This window comes from Crocodylus porosus, unplaced genomic scaffold, assembly GCF_001723895.1.
Source record: "Crocodylus porosus isolate Cpor-Errol unplaced genomic scaffold, CroPor_comp1, whole genome shotgun sequence".
Taxonomy (NCBI): Eukaryota; Metazoa; Chordata; order Crocodylia; family Crocodylidae; genus Crocodylus; species Crocodylus porosus.
The window spans coordinates 64749433-64763782 of NW_017728948.1; the positions used below are offsets into that span (position 1 = coordinate 64749433).

The 14350-nt window shown below is 41.3% G+C and overlaps 1 protein-coding gene across 1 annotated transcript in view; it reads right to left on the reverse strand.

Annotated features, from left to right (window-relative positions):
- BANK1 (B-cell scaffold protein with ankyrin repeats 1) overlaps positions 1-9147 on the reverse strand; it is a 346310-nt gene extending 337163 nt beyond the window's left edge. Inside the window, exon 1 of the mRNA XM_019553351.1 lies at positions 9000-9147. Within this exon, the coding sequence (XP_019408896.1) occupies positions 9000-9015 (16 nt within the window). The 5' untranslated portion in view covers positions 9016-9147. The remainder of the gene's footprint in view (positions 1-8999) is intronic.
- Positions 9148-14350: the final 5203 nt, after the last annotated feature.

The following is a 14350-nucleotide window of genomic DNA, read 5'->3' on the forward strand; positions in this document are numbered from 1 at the left end:
TGCGGAGTGGCTGGCTAAGACATAAGGGTGCTTCAGCACAGGGCCTGCCTGCCAGCTAGCCCCTGTGCTGAAGCACCCTGTGCCCCAGGGAGCCAAGACAGCATCTACAGGTGTGCTGCTGTGCATGGAAAACTCTACAGCAGGGTAATATTTGTATTGACAGTTGTAAACTGCTATGGAGCTTATTAGTTTCATGCATCCTAATAGGGGCACATGTGTAGATGCTGAGCCATTTACTGTACAGTTAATTACTCAACTGTGCAGTCAACATCTCATGTAGACACACCAAAAGAGGTCTAAAGCAAGGCTGTCAAATTCATCTATGTTGTACCCCAGAATTCCCAGCCCGTCTGGGAGCCCCACAGGCTAGTTTCACATCCATATCCAAAAATACTATATGTTCATCTAAACTATAAATTTCACACCAGTAGTTTCATCTGGCCCTGCAAATTTGGTTCTATTGTTTAAGAAAAAATATGTTCCTATCCTTTTTTTCTCAGAGTATACTACACACACAAGTACAGACATATATCCCAGTAGATTGCATTGATTATATACTGTGGTACATGTTTAATAAGTTGAAGAATTGTCAATGATCTAGGTTTTTGGGGGGGGACTTTTTTCTTTTTTAGTTTTCCTTTGTCAATAACAAATTCCAAGCATGGACCCATAGAGGACTACAGCTACTGCTTTATCCTTGGGGGAGGTACAATTGTCTCCTCTTTTGCAGGGACATTTTTATAATATTCCTCTTCCCAGACCTTCTGAGGATGGTTTTCTAAAGCACTTTAAACATTATACATTTGTATTGTGCTTACTGCTAGCAAGAGTAAGAATGCTCTCTTGTTTAAAACACTGTAATACAGCTCTTGTGTTCTGGATCTTCTTCCTAACTTTACCCCAAGATGCAAGATCCTGGAAAAAACCACTTTCATAAAATAAGCATGGTGTCTCTACTCATGCAAATTCATCATGGTCACCTCTTCAAAGCACAATGCAGTGTTGTGCAGAGATATCAGAGTTAGTTCAGGTACTGGAAGCAATGTACCTGTGTTAGCATGTTACTCCACTTAGACTAATATGCTCTGCTTCTAAACAGGGTAGATTGGCTCAGGCTGAGCTATATTCACACAGCTAATTGCTCCTTCACAGTTAACTTGGGTGCCTCTGCAGAGCAGTGCATGCTGTGGTCAGCATATCTGATGAACAAGACCAAGCTTCACTAAGGCAAGGCTTGTAAACAAAGTCACACAAAACAAGGAGGCATTTTTTTTAAATACTGACCAAATTGCTTTGGCCCAAGTTTTTAAAAGAACTCAGCCCTAAGAATTATGACAATATACACTAAGCACATTTACACAAGGCATTTACTAGGAAGTGGACTAATTAGCTGCACAGTAAACATCTTGGCATCTACACATGGCCCCTATTAGGCTGGAGTTAACCAACTTACTTTACAACAGGATAGTACTTGGAAACATAAGCCCAATCCTACTGCGAAGTAAAAATCTCCACTCTTGCCAGCCAGGGCTGTCCTAACCCGGTTGAACACGCTGCAATCCCAGGTACACATGCAGACCCACGCCCAGCAGCAATAAGTTTCAGAACAGTAAGCTCCAGAAGTAATAGGTACATACAGATATACTCTATATCATGTAATTTAATATTACATCACTTTGAATCCATATTTGCATCATGTACTGATCTTGTATATTATTACTGCATGATTAAAGCAACAAAATTATTACTGAGCATCTATATTTAAAGGTGATGATATTCAGAAGATAACTGTAGAAGTTTATATAGCTATGTTGTAAGCTATCTTTTTACAATCAAGGTGATTTTTAGATGCCACTTTTTTTTTTGTTTTTACAAGTTTTTAAACTTTGGTTCTTCTTTAATAGTATTCATCATTTGGCTGACGGTAAGAAGCCAAAATTTGATATCTGGTCATATAACAAAAATTGGCTAGCCGTAACATCCCACCTACAAGAAACAGAAAATCAAACCCGCAAGCTACTGCTATTAATAAGTACTTGTATAAAGTTTCAAGTCAGTTACAGCTGCTAAGCATGTGATCTGAGCGGAAAAAGGACTGGTTTCCAAACTGAGCTATTCAATTGCTTGAGCTATACCCACATGTCAAAACATCCATATTAAGTACAGTGTGTCTTGACTTCTTAAAATCAGACACAGTCTCAGAGAAACATTGCAAAACTGCATAATGATGTGGTTGTTTAAAATTAGCTTGCTTTAAATGTCAGAATCAATGGAAGTGTAAATCAGGCTTTATGAATAATTACAAAGTTTTGCTTCAGTTTTAAAGATGGAGGTATCAGATAATATATAAAGGTAGATATGCTTTCAAGGTATGCCACGCATATTCATACTATTTTCATATCTTGATATTCACTATTTCTTTTTTCACTTTATGGGGATTGAGAGTGTTCATTTGTTTTAAAGATCCCTAGATGGAGGAGGTTGCTTTTAAGTAGTCCTGTACATGTTAAAAAATGATCTAGCAATTATAATAATTTGTATAACATGCAAAATTGACAGCTTCATTTTAGAAACTTTTTTTTGGAACTGAATGGATCTCCTGTACATATCTAAATTTTGAACTCGTGCTGTCATTCAGACTGTAACGCTATGTTTAGCATTGATCAGCAAGCTCTTAATATATAGGTGACTTTAAAACAAATATTCAAGCTAAATCTTTATCCTTCATGTGTTAATATGGGAGTATGTAAACTGACTGGGTGTTGAGTGGCCAGCAGCCAGAGACAGTGACAAGAGAGCAAAAGAACTCAGCTCACATTGTGATCCCCATTCCCTGTGAAACACATGCTTCTTCTTCTAGAAACTGAGACTATTGCCCTTTCTTCTGCTCTGCTGTAACTTCAGTGAGATAGTTCTTCAGTGCCAACGAAAAAACAGATGTGTGCAATCAACTGATTATATTTAAGTTCAGCGATCATCTGAGATGACCTGACAATGACCCACTGAAGTATGTGATAAGAGAGTTCAAAGAAGGCCAAGAAAGTGCTATTGGAATTGACCTCAACTAAAGAGCATTTTCATGTTTTCAGTTGCAAGTTAGAGAAATCTTGCAAGACAGATTTTCTAACAGTAGTTCCAGTCCTATCTCCCACTGGCTTTCCATGAAAACTAAGCCCTTCTTATTTGTGTCCTTCCCCTTTTCTTTTCCCCCCAAATGTATAACTTCAGAAATGTATAATTTAAAACATATAATTAAAGTGGATACATGATCTGTATATTAAAAGGTATAATTTTAATTTTTAATATCAACTTGAAATATTACCTGTGATCCAAATAAAAAAAAATCATGTTTTCATGCCTTTTTTTCCCATCTCAATATTATCTTAACACAAACATTCTATTTTAATTACTATTAGCTTTGTTATGTATCAACCTGCAGTCCCGAAAACAGTGTGAAACAAGAAATATACATTGTGTAAATAAATAAATAAATATATATGTATATATATATAATGGCTGATCTCTCTTATGATCACAGAACCATGGAGTCATTATAGGAAGTTAAGGCTGGAAGGGACTTCAGAAGGTCATCTAGTCCAGCTCTCTGCTCAAAGCAGGACCATTCCCAACTAGATCACTGCAGCCAGGGCTTTGTCAAGCCTGGCTTTAAAAACCTCCAAGGAGAGTCCACCACTTTCCTTGGTAACTTGTTCCAGTGCTTCACTACCCTCCTAGTGAGAATGTTTTTCCTAATATCCAACCTAAACCTTTCCTGCTGCAACTTAAGACCATTGTTGCTTTTTCTGTCACCACTGAGAACAGTTTAGATCCATCCTCTTTGGAACCACCCTTTAGGTCATGAACTTTATCTGCCTGTATGTGTTGAGAAGTAATAGCTCAAATATGACCTAACCATTAGCAAGCTGTTCTATCACTGCCTCACAAGTAAAGAGAGAAGTCATAAAAAATGGCGTACAACCTTTTGGCACAGTAAACCAAATGAGAAATGTGGGGCTGGTCCACAGGCTAGATTGGAACCTACAAGCCAGGATGTGTGGTGCCTCCACCCAATTTTATACACTGGGATTGAGGTCTGGAGGCCCTGCACTGATCCTGCATTCTGATTTTGGGCCCTGTGCTGTACTACACACCTGACTTAGTGCAAAAGGCCACAGCTCACTGGACTCCCCACGGATCTGTGGGGAGCCCCACAGGCCACAGGCCATGGGTTGAGCACTCCGGTCATAAAAGATCAGCCCTTATGTATGCTGAGTTGGAACAGTACTTTTGATAGAAATTACATGAGAAGTCTATCTAGGGCTTTCTATGAAGTGCTGACCAGTAATGAGACTGACACTAACTGTTGATTTCCTCACACTTCTCAAAAAGTTTTTGCACTTAGCTAGACTTTGGGCAACTAAAAAACAAAATCAGCCTTATAACTAATATTACCATATTTACTCAAATAGAAGATAACCCTGATTATAAGATGACTGCCCATTAATTAGATTCTATATATCAAAAATTTATAACTGTTACAATTGTCCAGGTATAGAATCTAATTATTGAAGATCTGTTTACAGGTGGGAAAATAGGTCTATGTCCTGAAACACAGGATTAATACAATACAGGACAGTGAATTATGTATTGTATATTTAAGCATATGATAAATTCAAGAGGCAAAAGAAAGAACACAAAAACTAGAAACGGTGATTGCAACTACCCAACCAAACATTTCTTACATGGACATGCAAAACTCTAGGATTCCCTAGGATCTAAATTAAAATACAATCGAAACATTAAAATACACACTTAATTCAAGAATCCCAAGATATTGCAAGCCCTTCACCCCAGTGCAAAACTACTATTTTTAGGGGTCTACCCAACTCAAGGAGTTAGCCTGCCAATTTCACAGGTAGGCACCATTTTCATGGACTGACTGCAGCAGACCCACCCCACCCACACACCACTCTTGACTGGCCCAGGGGGCCCAGTGGCCCTGCCACTCACCACTGATTGGTTGTGAGGGCTGTCTGTCATACAGCCCTGCCCTTGTCACTGATTAATTATGAGGGCTGTCTATTAGCAATAACAGGTGTGGCTGCATGATTGATGGAGAGGGGTGGGGCCGCACAACAGGCAGCTCTCTTAGCCAATCAGTGGTGAAGGGCAGGGGTGGCAGCCATCTTGGACTCCCCTTCATGCCGGCAGCCCCATACCAGTTTCCACTGGTGGGTTGAGTAGCCAGGCCAGTGTCATGAGGATTGCTGCATTTTTTACAGTAAGGTTTTATTCCTGTGGATTTCGCAGGTATGGCCTGATTTTGTGGGCAATGCTGGATTTCATGATTTCCATGAAATCTGCAAAATTCTGACTTCATAAAGTCCCTAACTATAATGCCTGACCTCCACATAACACTAAGAAGCTGTCTCTTATTGAGATAGAAACTTAAGCTAGAAAAAGCAGTCTCCAAATCCTGCCCTCCCAGTAAGCAAAGTCAGGAGACTCTGGACCACCAAATCATCTGCCGCACCTACCAACTGAATGCATAATTCTGATCATATGTGCACATATGGAAGCGTCACTAAACATATATTTTTTCTCAAGCAAAGCCTCTACTTTTTCTAGAAGTGCTGCAGATGAAAACTATTTGGCCTATCCCCACTAATGGGTATAATTTATACCAATGTGTATATATTAATAAGGGAACTTTATTCATTGTAGAGCCAGATACAACAGGGAGCCAGAGGCTCCTGTTCCCAGTGAAGTAGGCAGGGCTTGCTGTGTGGGCAGGCAGCTGAACAAAGGCCAGCTGCTAGAAAGCAAGTAAACCAGAAACAGAGATAAGAGCAACCACCAAGACTGACTGTCCTAGCACTAGCTGCACTACAATAAAATGGAAAGGGTCATTAGTCCAGGCAGCCAATGGAGTAAAGCCTGCAAGCAGCTGGCTTTGGCTGCAACAAAAGAGAGTAGGCTGGCCATTAAGCAGAAGGGAAGCAGCTGAATGCAACTGAGAAGCCACACAAACAGAAAGCACGGTGAATGGGTCACAGAAGCCCAGAATGTGAGGCAATCTAGCGCTGCACCCCGCAAGAAGAGGAGAGGAATGTCTAAGAAGGGAGGCTGTAGGCAATAGGTCCACAGACACCTCAGCTATTCCAGAGAGCTGAAAGGAGACAACTAAGGTGAAAGAATGATTTGCTGTGGGGTAATGATGCAGAGTAGGTGTGAATTTTAGCTCTGAAGCATTTGCTTATACTTCCGTTTCTGTTTTCACTGGTGGTTTGGGTTGTGGCTATAAGGGTGGTTTGGAGGCCACAGCCAGGGGTGCCTGTGGGTGGTACCCCATGCACAAAGCCCTATGTGAGTCAGGGGCCCAGGGCCTGTAACAAAGAGAAGCAGCAGCCTGGCCTGGGTTAGAGACCCAGTGGGGAGGGGCTGGAGACTGTGTTATGGCCCCTAAGAGGAGTTGTGCCCTGAAGCATGGATTAGGCCCCAATTTCATGCTCAAAGGGCTAAAATGAGCACTAAAGACAGCCGGGCATGAGTAGTACTAGCTACCTGAGGTGAGCTAAAACTCATTCTAGGACCCTGGCACAGCCTCCTTAAGTACTGTATCTATCAAGGTGAGGGAGGAAAAAGGAAGGTACCCGGAGGAACCAGAATGGGGCAGTAGTAATTTGCCCACTAGGAGTCTTGGCCAGTCCTGCCACACCATGGTTGCAAGTCAAAAGAAATCCTCAGCTTTGCTCCTCATTCTACAGCTGACTGACACTCAAGGAAGTCGCTTAGTCTTTCTGTCCCATTTATCATGTGTCAAATGAGAATAAGTAGAAATTGCTTGTGGTGAGAACAGCTCACAGTTCTGTATTAATTAAATAATGTCCATACAATGCTTTGAACATATAAAATACTGTAAAATGCTAAGTACTCTGGAAAAATCAATCCTTAGTATTTCAAGCTGAACCCTTGTGGTACCTAAATGAGCAGCCACTTGTGCAAATGTTGGCTCTCATTTCTCTGTTTCTCAGTTCCTCAAGTGTAAAACAGATAAAAAACTATTTTCCTGACTCACAGGAAGGTTGTGCAGAAAAATCCCTGCCCCCCTGCTGCAAATGTGTTACATGATGGTGAGCATGTTGTAAAAACTGAACTCTGTATTTATGGTCAGTCATCACAGGTTTCTCATTTTCACTTTATTCTTTAGCATCTGGTTTTCAGAGGTGTTGTTAATCACTCAACTGCACTAGAAGCCAATGAACTGTAATGTGCAGTACTTCATTGGTACAACAGTATAGTCTGGAGCAATAAGCACAAGGCTGGAAACTCAGGGGCCCTCAATCCTAATCCAAACTCTGCCACTGATTCACCATGTGGTCTCAGGCAAGTCACTTTCAGACTGCACACACGACATTAATTCTGGCATTTCCTAACTATCAAGTACTTGACTTTGCATCTTTAAATAACTTAATTTTAATGTGGTCCGTTGGTATGTTATAATACAGAGATTAAACATGGAACAAGCCCTGTGTTCATGAGTATTCACGTGGCAAAGACTTACACAGAACTGCAGAAATGGCTTGTGGTGTTAAACAAAAAAAGAATAATGGCAGTTGTCTTCAATAAACTGTTGAGTAAAATTTACCTTATGCTATATAAACCATTGAAGAGATGACAATAACCAATTCTAATGTCTGGAAGAAAAACTTTCCTAACATATTCATGGGAAGCAAGGGATAGATAGACACCAAGATAAACCAGCAAGAAAGCTTTTACTGTGGTCCAGGTTTACTAGGAATTTGCGGGCGATAAACCTTACACATTTTACTTCAGTACAACCACTTTGAGACATATCATTAGGATCCCAATTAGGATACACAAATGCATTTCCAACACATAAGTACAACAGCATTTCTCTAGAGAACTTCAAGTTACAATCACACTACTGATCTCCCTTTAAAGCATACTGGCTGTATTCACTTTGTTGGGAAAGAAAAAAAACAACAGAAAACAGAACAACTTATTTATCCCCTTAGCTAACTTCCTCTTTAATGGTGCAGCTTTCAAATATCTTATGCCATAATGCCCTTTTAAGAACACTTGCCTGCTGTTTTCAGTTTCTGAAATGAAAGAGACTCTTGATCTACCCATCCGTTCCTACGCAAGGCATGATGATGCGGCTCCAAAGCTATGAGTTTTCACTCTGAAGTGAGCTTCAGCTCACAAAAACTGGTGCTATAGTCTATATGCATGCATGTGTATCCAGCCAAGAGCCCATCAAAAAGTCCAGTAAAATCACCTCAAAGAAGACCTTGCAAATCAATATGATTGCTACTGACAATATAAATACATTAATCCAGCTATATTACATGCCTCTAATTGAGTACAAAATTTTGGGGTAGTTGGTGAAAATAGGAAACCAGGCCTTGCTTCAGGAACCAATCCCCAACTCATAACATTGTTTCCTATGAGGAAATCGGTTCTGAGTTAACATTTTGATTTAAGATACGGTTTTCAGGAGCCAATTTGTCGCAAGCCAGAGGGCTGCCTGTACACACACACAGGATATCTACATATGCGCAGGTAGAGACACCTGTATCCTGTGTAGACACATCTGCACACACCTGCTTCTACTTCAGTTAATCCACAGGGCACCAATCTACCCCGAGTTCCCACAGATGCGGCTACCTGCATCTCTTTCCACTCGCCCATCACCACTCCTGTCCCCTGGTGCTTAACACCTGTACTGTTGTCTCCTCATCACTTCTCAGCGTCGGGACCAAACCTGGCTCTCTAAAGAGCATCTGGTGCAAGCGAGAAGGGGAGCGGGTCCCGGCCCTCTCCTCCCTTCCCTTCCCGCCCCGCCCGGCAGCCCCCTCACACTCAACGGGAAGCTGCAGCCGGGCGCTTCGAGGCAGCCTCGCAGGGCGGGGAGAGCTGGGTGGCCGCAACCTCCCTCTGCCCCGCGGCCACCTCCCGGCCTGCCCGGCACCTACCTGCGGGGCTCGTCATGCTCCCGGCTCTGTGGCCGCGGGAGGGCGCGCAGCTGCCCGCCAGCCCGGCGGCTCGTGCGGAAGCGCGGAGCCCGCCTGGCCCCACGCACCCCGGGTGGAACCTCGCCTCCTGGTCGCGCTTCAGAAGTGAAACTGCCCGCGCAGCTGTGGGGGGAGGGATGGCCGCGCCTCTGAGCGCCAGCAGGTGCCGAGGGGGTGAGGGAAGGCATTGCCAAGGGGAGCAGGGCGAGAGCACCCCGCCGTCTCCATCTGGGAACAAGAGACAGGCCTCTTGCCGCTGCGCAAGTTAACAAGGCAGCCTCGACGTGCAGAAAGCAATGCGCCCTTCAAACGCTTGGCACCTTTTAGGAGACCAAACGGAGAGGTGGCAAACAAACGAGCTTTCTTCGCGAGCTGCCGGGCACGTGCTCTTCAGGCTGAGGGAAAAGTTAAAGATGGTAAAAGCCGAATCCTAGCCGATTTGGGGTTTTACACTTCACCCCAGAACAGCAAGGAAGATTTTTTTACCTCCCTGTCTGCCATCTGACACCTCCAGGGAAGGAGTCCTACCTGATCTACGCATGGAAGACTACTCCGCACAGCTTGCAATGGCCCCAGAAAGACAGCCTTCCATCTTCAGCTCCCTCTGTGCAAAAATGAAGTTTATTTCCTACCTCTGTCCTACCTTTGGACAGATATTTGGCTATGACCCTGGCACCTGTTCATGCCCGGAGCAGGTGTCAGACCTGATGATCTGTTTAGGTCCCTTCTGACGCCAAGTACCATGATCCTATAGGGACTTTTTACCATCTGGTACCATCTATGCTTTTCTCAGGCTTTGAATCCTGAAAGTTTGCAGAAAAAGACAGTTTTCTTGCCATTTCCTAGTTGGTCTAGTAAAACATATAATTTTGGAATCAAGAGTTCTAGTTTTTTGTATGTCCATAGGTAGAAAATAAACTTTGTTTTGCACAAATGAAGCTGAAGGTGAATGTCTGTTCCTTTGGGTCTGGATGCACGGACACTTGGGCATTGCAGCACTTCTTCATCCTGTTCCATTACTGACGGCATTCAAAGAATGCAAAGAGTGACTGGGCCGTCAGAAATGTTTCCCTTCTGACCAAGATCTTTATTATTGCGGTACAATCAGAGTGCCGCTATTCACAATCGTAATAGCCCCCGCGCTATTGCACCTCATATTGATTTTTGACATCGCACAGAGGAGAGCTTGAAAAATGTGAGAGGGATCAGCCCATAAGAAAAAACTGCAAAAATGACTTCTCAGAGCTGGGCTGTCCTTTCAGTTTATGCAGCCCCCCCCCAGTCCAGCTTCCCATTCCCTTTAATTTTCCATCAGTTTCAATGGGAGATGGACCAGACCTTAAGAGTTCATCAAAATAAAAGCCTGTAGGCTCAGGACTGGAAAATTAAAAATAGCCATTGGAAGAAAATGTGGGTAAGAAACATTTTTGACTGCTCTTTGCGTACTATAAGGAGTACTTCCAGCTCTAGGATCACATCCAAGGAAGGTTTAAGTTGGATATTAGGGAAAACTCTCTCACGAGGAGGGTGGAGGTTGGGTGAGGTCCTGGATGACTGGAAAAGGTCAGATATAGTGCTGACCTTTAAGAGAAGTAGAACCCAGGAACCTACAGACCAGTAAGTCTGACCTCTATACCTGGAAAGATCATGGGCAAAGTCCTCAAGAAATCCACTGTGAAACACCTAGAGGGAAACAAGGTGATCAGGTACAACCAGTATGGTTTTAACAAGAGCAAGCCAAGCTAGCACAACCTGATTTAACTTCTGTGATACGCTGGCTGGCTCTGCGATTGGGGGAGAGCAGCGGATGTGATATACCTTGATTTTAGCAAGGCTTTTGACACTGTCTCTCATGGCATTCTCATTAACAGGCTTAGGAAATACACGGCAGATGAAGGTAATGTAAGGTGGATATATAACTGGTTTGGTCATTGTACAGTACTCAATGAATGGTCATCAATTGCTTAATGTCTAGTTGGGAGGAGGTATGGGTCCAGTGTTGTTTAATATTTTCTTTAATAGTTTAGATGATGATTGGGCTTAGCAAATTTATGAAGGACACCAAGTTGGATGGAGTTGCAGATACTCCGGAGAGAAGGGGTAGGATCCAGAACGACTTGGATAGACTCAAGAAACAGCCCTCAATCAGTCAGATCTGATTCAACAAGGACAAGTGTGAAGTCCTACACTTGTGATAGAATAATTGCATACACAAATACGGAGTGGAGAATGAGTAGCTAGGCTGCAGTACTGCAGAAAAAGACCTGGGGTTTACAATGTCCTGAAAACTGAATCTGACCCAACAGTGTGCTCTTGTTGCAAAAAAAATAAAAGCCAACAGCATACTGAGTTATACCAACAAGACTGTCACTTGCAAATTAAGGAAAACGATTTTTCCACTCTATTCAGCACTGGTGAGGCCTAACCTGGACTATTATATTCAGTTTTGAGCCCCACACTTCAAGAAGGACGTAGACAATTTGGAAAGAGGCCAGAGCAAAATAAAAACAAAATGATTAGAGGCCTGGGAGACAGAATTTATGAGAAATGACTGAAAGAACTAGGGTTACATAGTATGAAAAAGAGAAGACTGGGGGATTTAATAACTTCTTTCAAATACCTGAAGGGCAATCAGAGAGAGGATGGACATGGGCTGTTCTCTCCGGTTGTAGGGGATAGGATTAGGAGCAATGGCCTGAAGCTTCAGCAGAGGAAATTTAGATAGGAGGAACTTTCTGAAAGTCATGGGCAACTGGTGCTTCCCAAGTCTGGGGGCACACCAGATTGCCAAGGGGAGGCGGGGGGGATCCCCAGTGGCTGATCACCAACTGGGAGCGGGGGGTGGCAAAACCAGAAGTGCATTTCTGCTGGCACATTTGGTTTTGCAGCTGGTGCTTCCAGGGGGTGCACCCTCTATGTGTCGCTAATAATAAAAGTGGTCCAGCATTGGACTATCTAGAGGAACTGTAGTAACTCTATCCTTGGAAGTTTTAAAGAGTAGGTCAGACAGATGCTTGGCTGAGATGGTTTAGTTAGGGATGCTCCTGCCTTGACCAGGGAACTGGACTAAATAATTGTGTGAGGTCCCTTCTAGCCCTACTTTCCTATGATCCTAACTCTTGAATGACCATCTTACAGGTATTATATTGTAATACCCAGGATAACAATAGCACAATTACATGTAATCAAGTAAGTTATTTAGAGTGACTAGAGTCTTTATCAGGAAAGATGAAGTGACACTACCCTCCCCTTACGGAGGGGGAAGAACAAGCTAGTGATAAGAGAAGTGCAAGTTCTCCAGTCAGAAACCAGGGATAGTGCTTCCTTTAGCTTGTATACCCATGAACAAAAAAGTTGAATTTTCTAGTTACTGCTTCCTTTTCAGCAATTCATATCATTCATTTCACAAGTTCAGCCCCCACACAGGAAAACTCTCTCAGGAAGTAGGTTGGCTAGTTATTAGTACAGGCAGTTCTCAGACTTATGGCACAATTGGTTCCTGAAAAACACATCTTAAGTAGAAACATTGTAACTCGGAACCAATTTTCGCATAAGAAACAATGTTATGGATGGGGGATTGGCTCCTGAACCAAGGCCTAACATCCTATTTTCACTCGAAATACCATAGAATTTTATATTCAATCAATTATAGATAAGTAATATAGCTACATTAATGTATTTATATTGTAAATAGCAATCAGATTGATTTGGAAGGACTTATTTGAGTATTGTAACTTGCTTTATGTACTAAGAATTTTGGAGTTAAGTTTATACTGAAGTGATGTAAGAATACTTCAAAGTAATTTACAGTTACATTTACAGGTATATCAAACAATCTTAACTCTAGTGATACCATAAAAAGAGAATATGAATGAAAAGAAAGAGAATATGAATGAAATCTAATATATCAGTTTAATGCGTGGAAGTATTGTACTTTGATTTACAAATGTTTCTATATACTCTGTTTCATTTTGTCACATATATTTCATACATTTTATATCTTTCTACTACATCTTGCATCTTGATACAGAGATTTTTGAATGTCAATATTGTGCTTGACATTACAAACCTAGAACAAGACACAGTACTTGTCTCAAAGAACTTTCATTGTAAGTATGCAGACAGTACAATTCAAATGACTAATGCTTTGTTGGAAGGAGTAAATTTTAAATTGTGCAGTTTCGATTTAGTTTTTAGATGCATACAGCAGTCACAATTAACATTACATTTGCCCATTGCTACTTCATAATGATACTAGATACCACAGTATTTCATGTGCTGAAATAGAAATCAAATGCAATATTCCATGTGTTCATTCTTTTTGTGTTTAGTGGAGAGAGAGGAAAACTTATATATAGGTGATTAATTTCTAGATTTTGTTCTTGTTTAATGTAAAGATAAAAGAACAGAAGAAATGCTAAAGGAATTTAGAAGCACTGATGAATTAATATAACAGCTTTTAGAAAGAAGAAAATTAATGCTTGTAAAATTATCCTGTTAATTTGATGTCTTGCCTGCTAAAATAATGAAAAAAATATTTAAGTAAAGCAATCTGCAAGCACAAAGGGGACAATAACACCACAATCAATAAGCAACTAAGTTTATGAAAAATAAATCATACATTCAAGCCTAATTTCTTCAGTGCAGTTACAATAAAATTAGTTGATAGAATCCAATATAGAATAGCTGGCCTGTAACATTAGCAACTTTGCCAGCATTGCACAAAAAGTGGTTGCATCGGGCTTCATTTTCATTTTTCCAAGAAAGAATTATCCCGTTCTTTATGTTATAACATGCAGAACCTTAATCACAACCAAAATGAGTCAGTTGTTTTCAGTCCCTTAACAGAGATGATGGGAAGCCCCTTCCTTTCTGTTTTTCAATTCCAGCTTTTCTTTTCCAAGGGCCATCCTTTAATATACAGTTGTATGCAACTGTGAATCAACTTTTAGTATACTTCAGTGTGCATAACATTAAGCAGTCAAACTTTATCTAACATAAATCCCCAACAGTTGTGAAATCTAAACATTCATGAGGAAAGAGAAATAAATAAAAGGTACAAACTAACAAGAGTCATTAGATAAATATGCAAATACAGTTGTCACAAAAAGTCAAAAGATACCACAATGTGATGTGATATGATAAAGTATTCATATTTTTATATTGCAGCTACTAATGCAAGAAATATCAACTTGTAATGGTTGCTACCATAGTTGCTTTATGCAATTATTTAATGCAATTAAAAACTGTATCAGAGAGTTACTTCACTAATAAATCACCTGATGCAATGCCAACAGGATATTTTTAGAAAA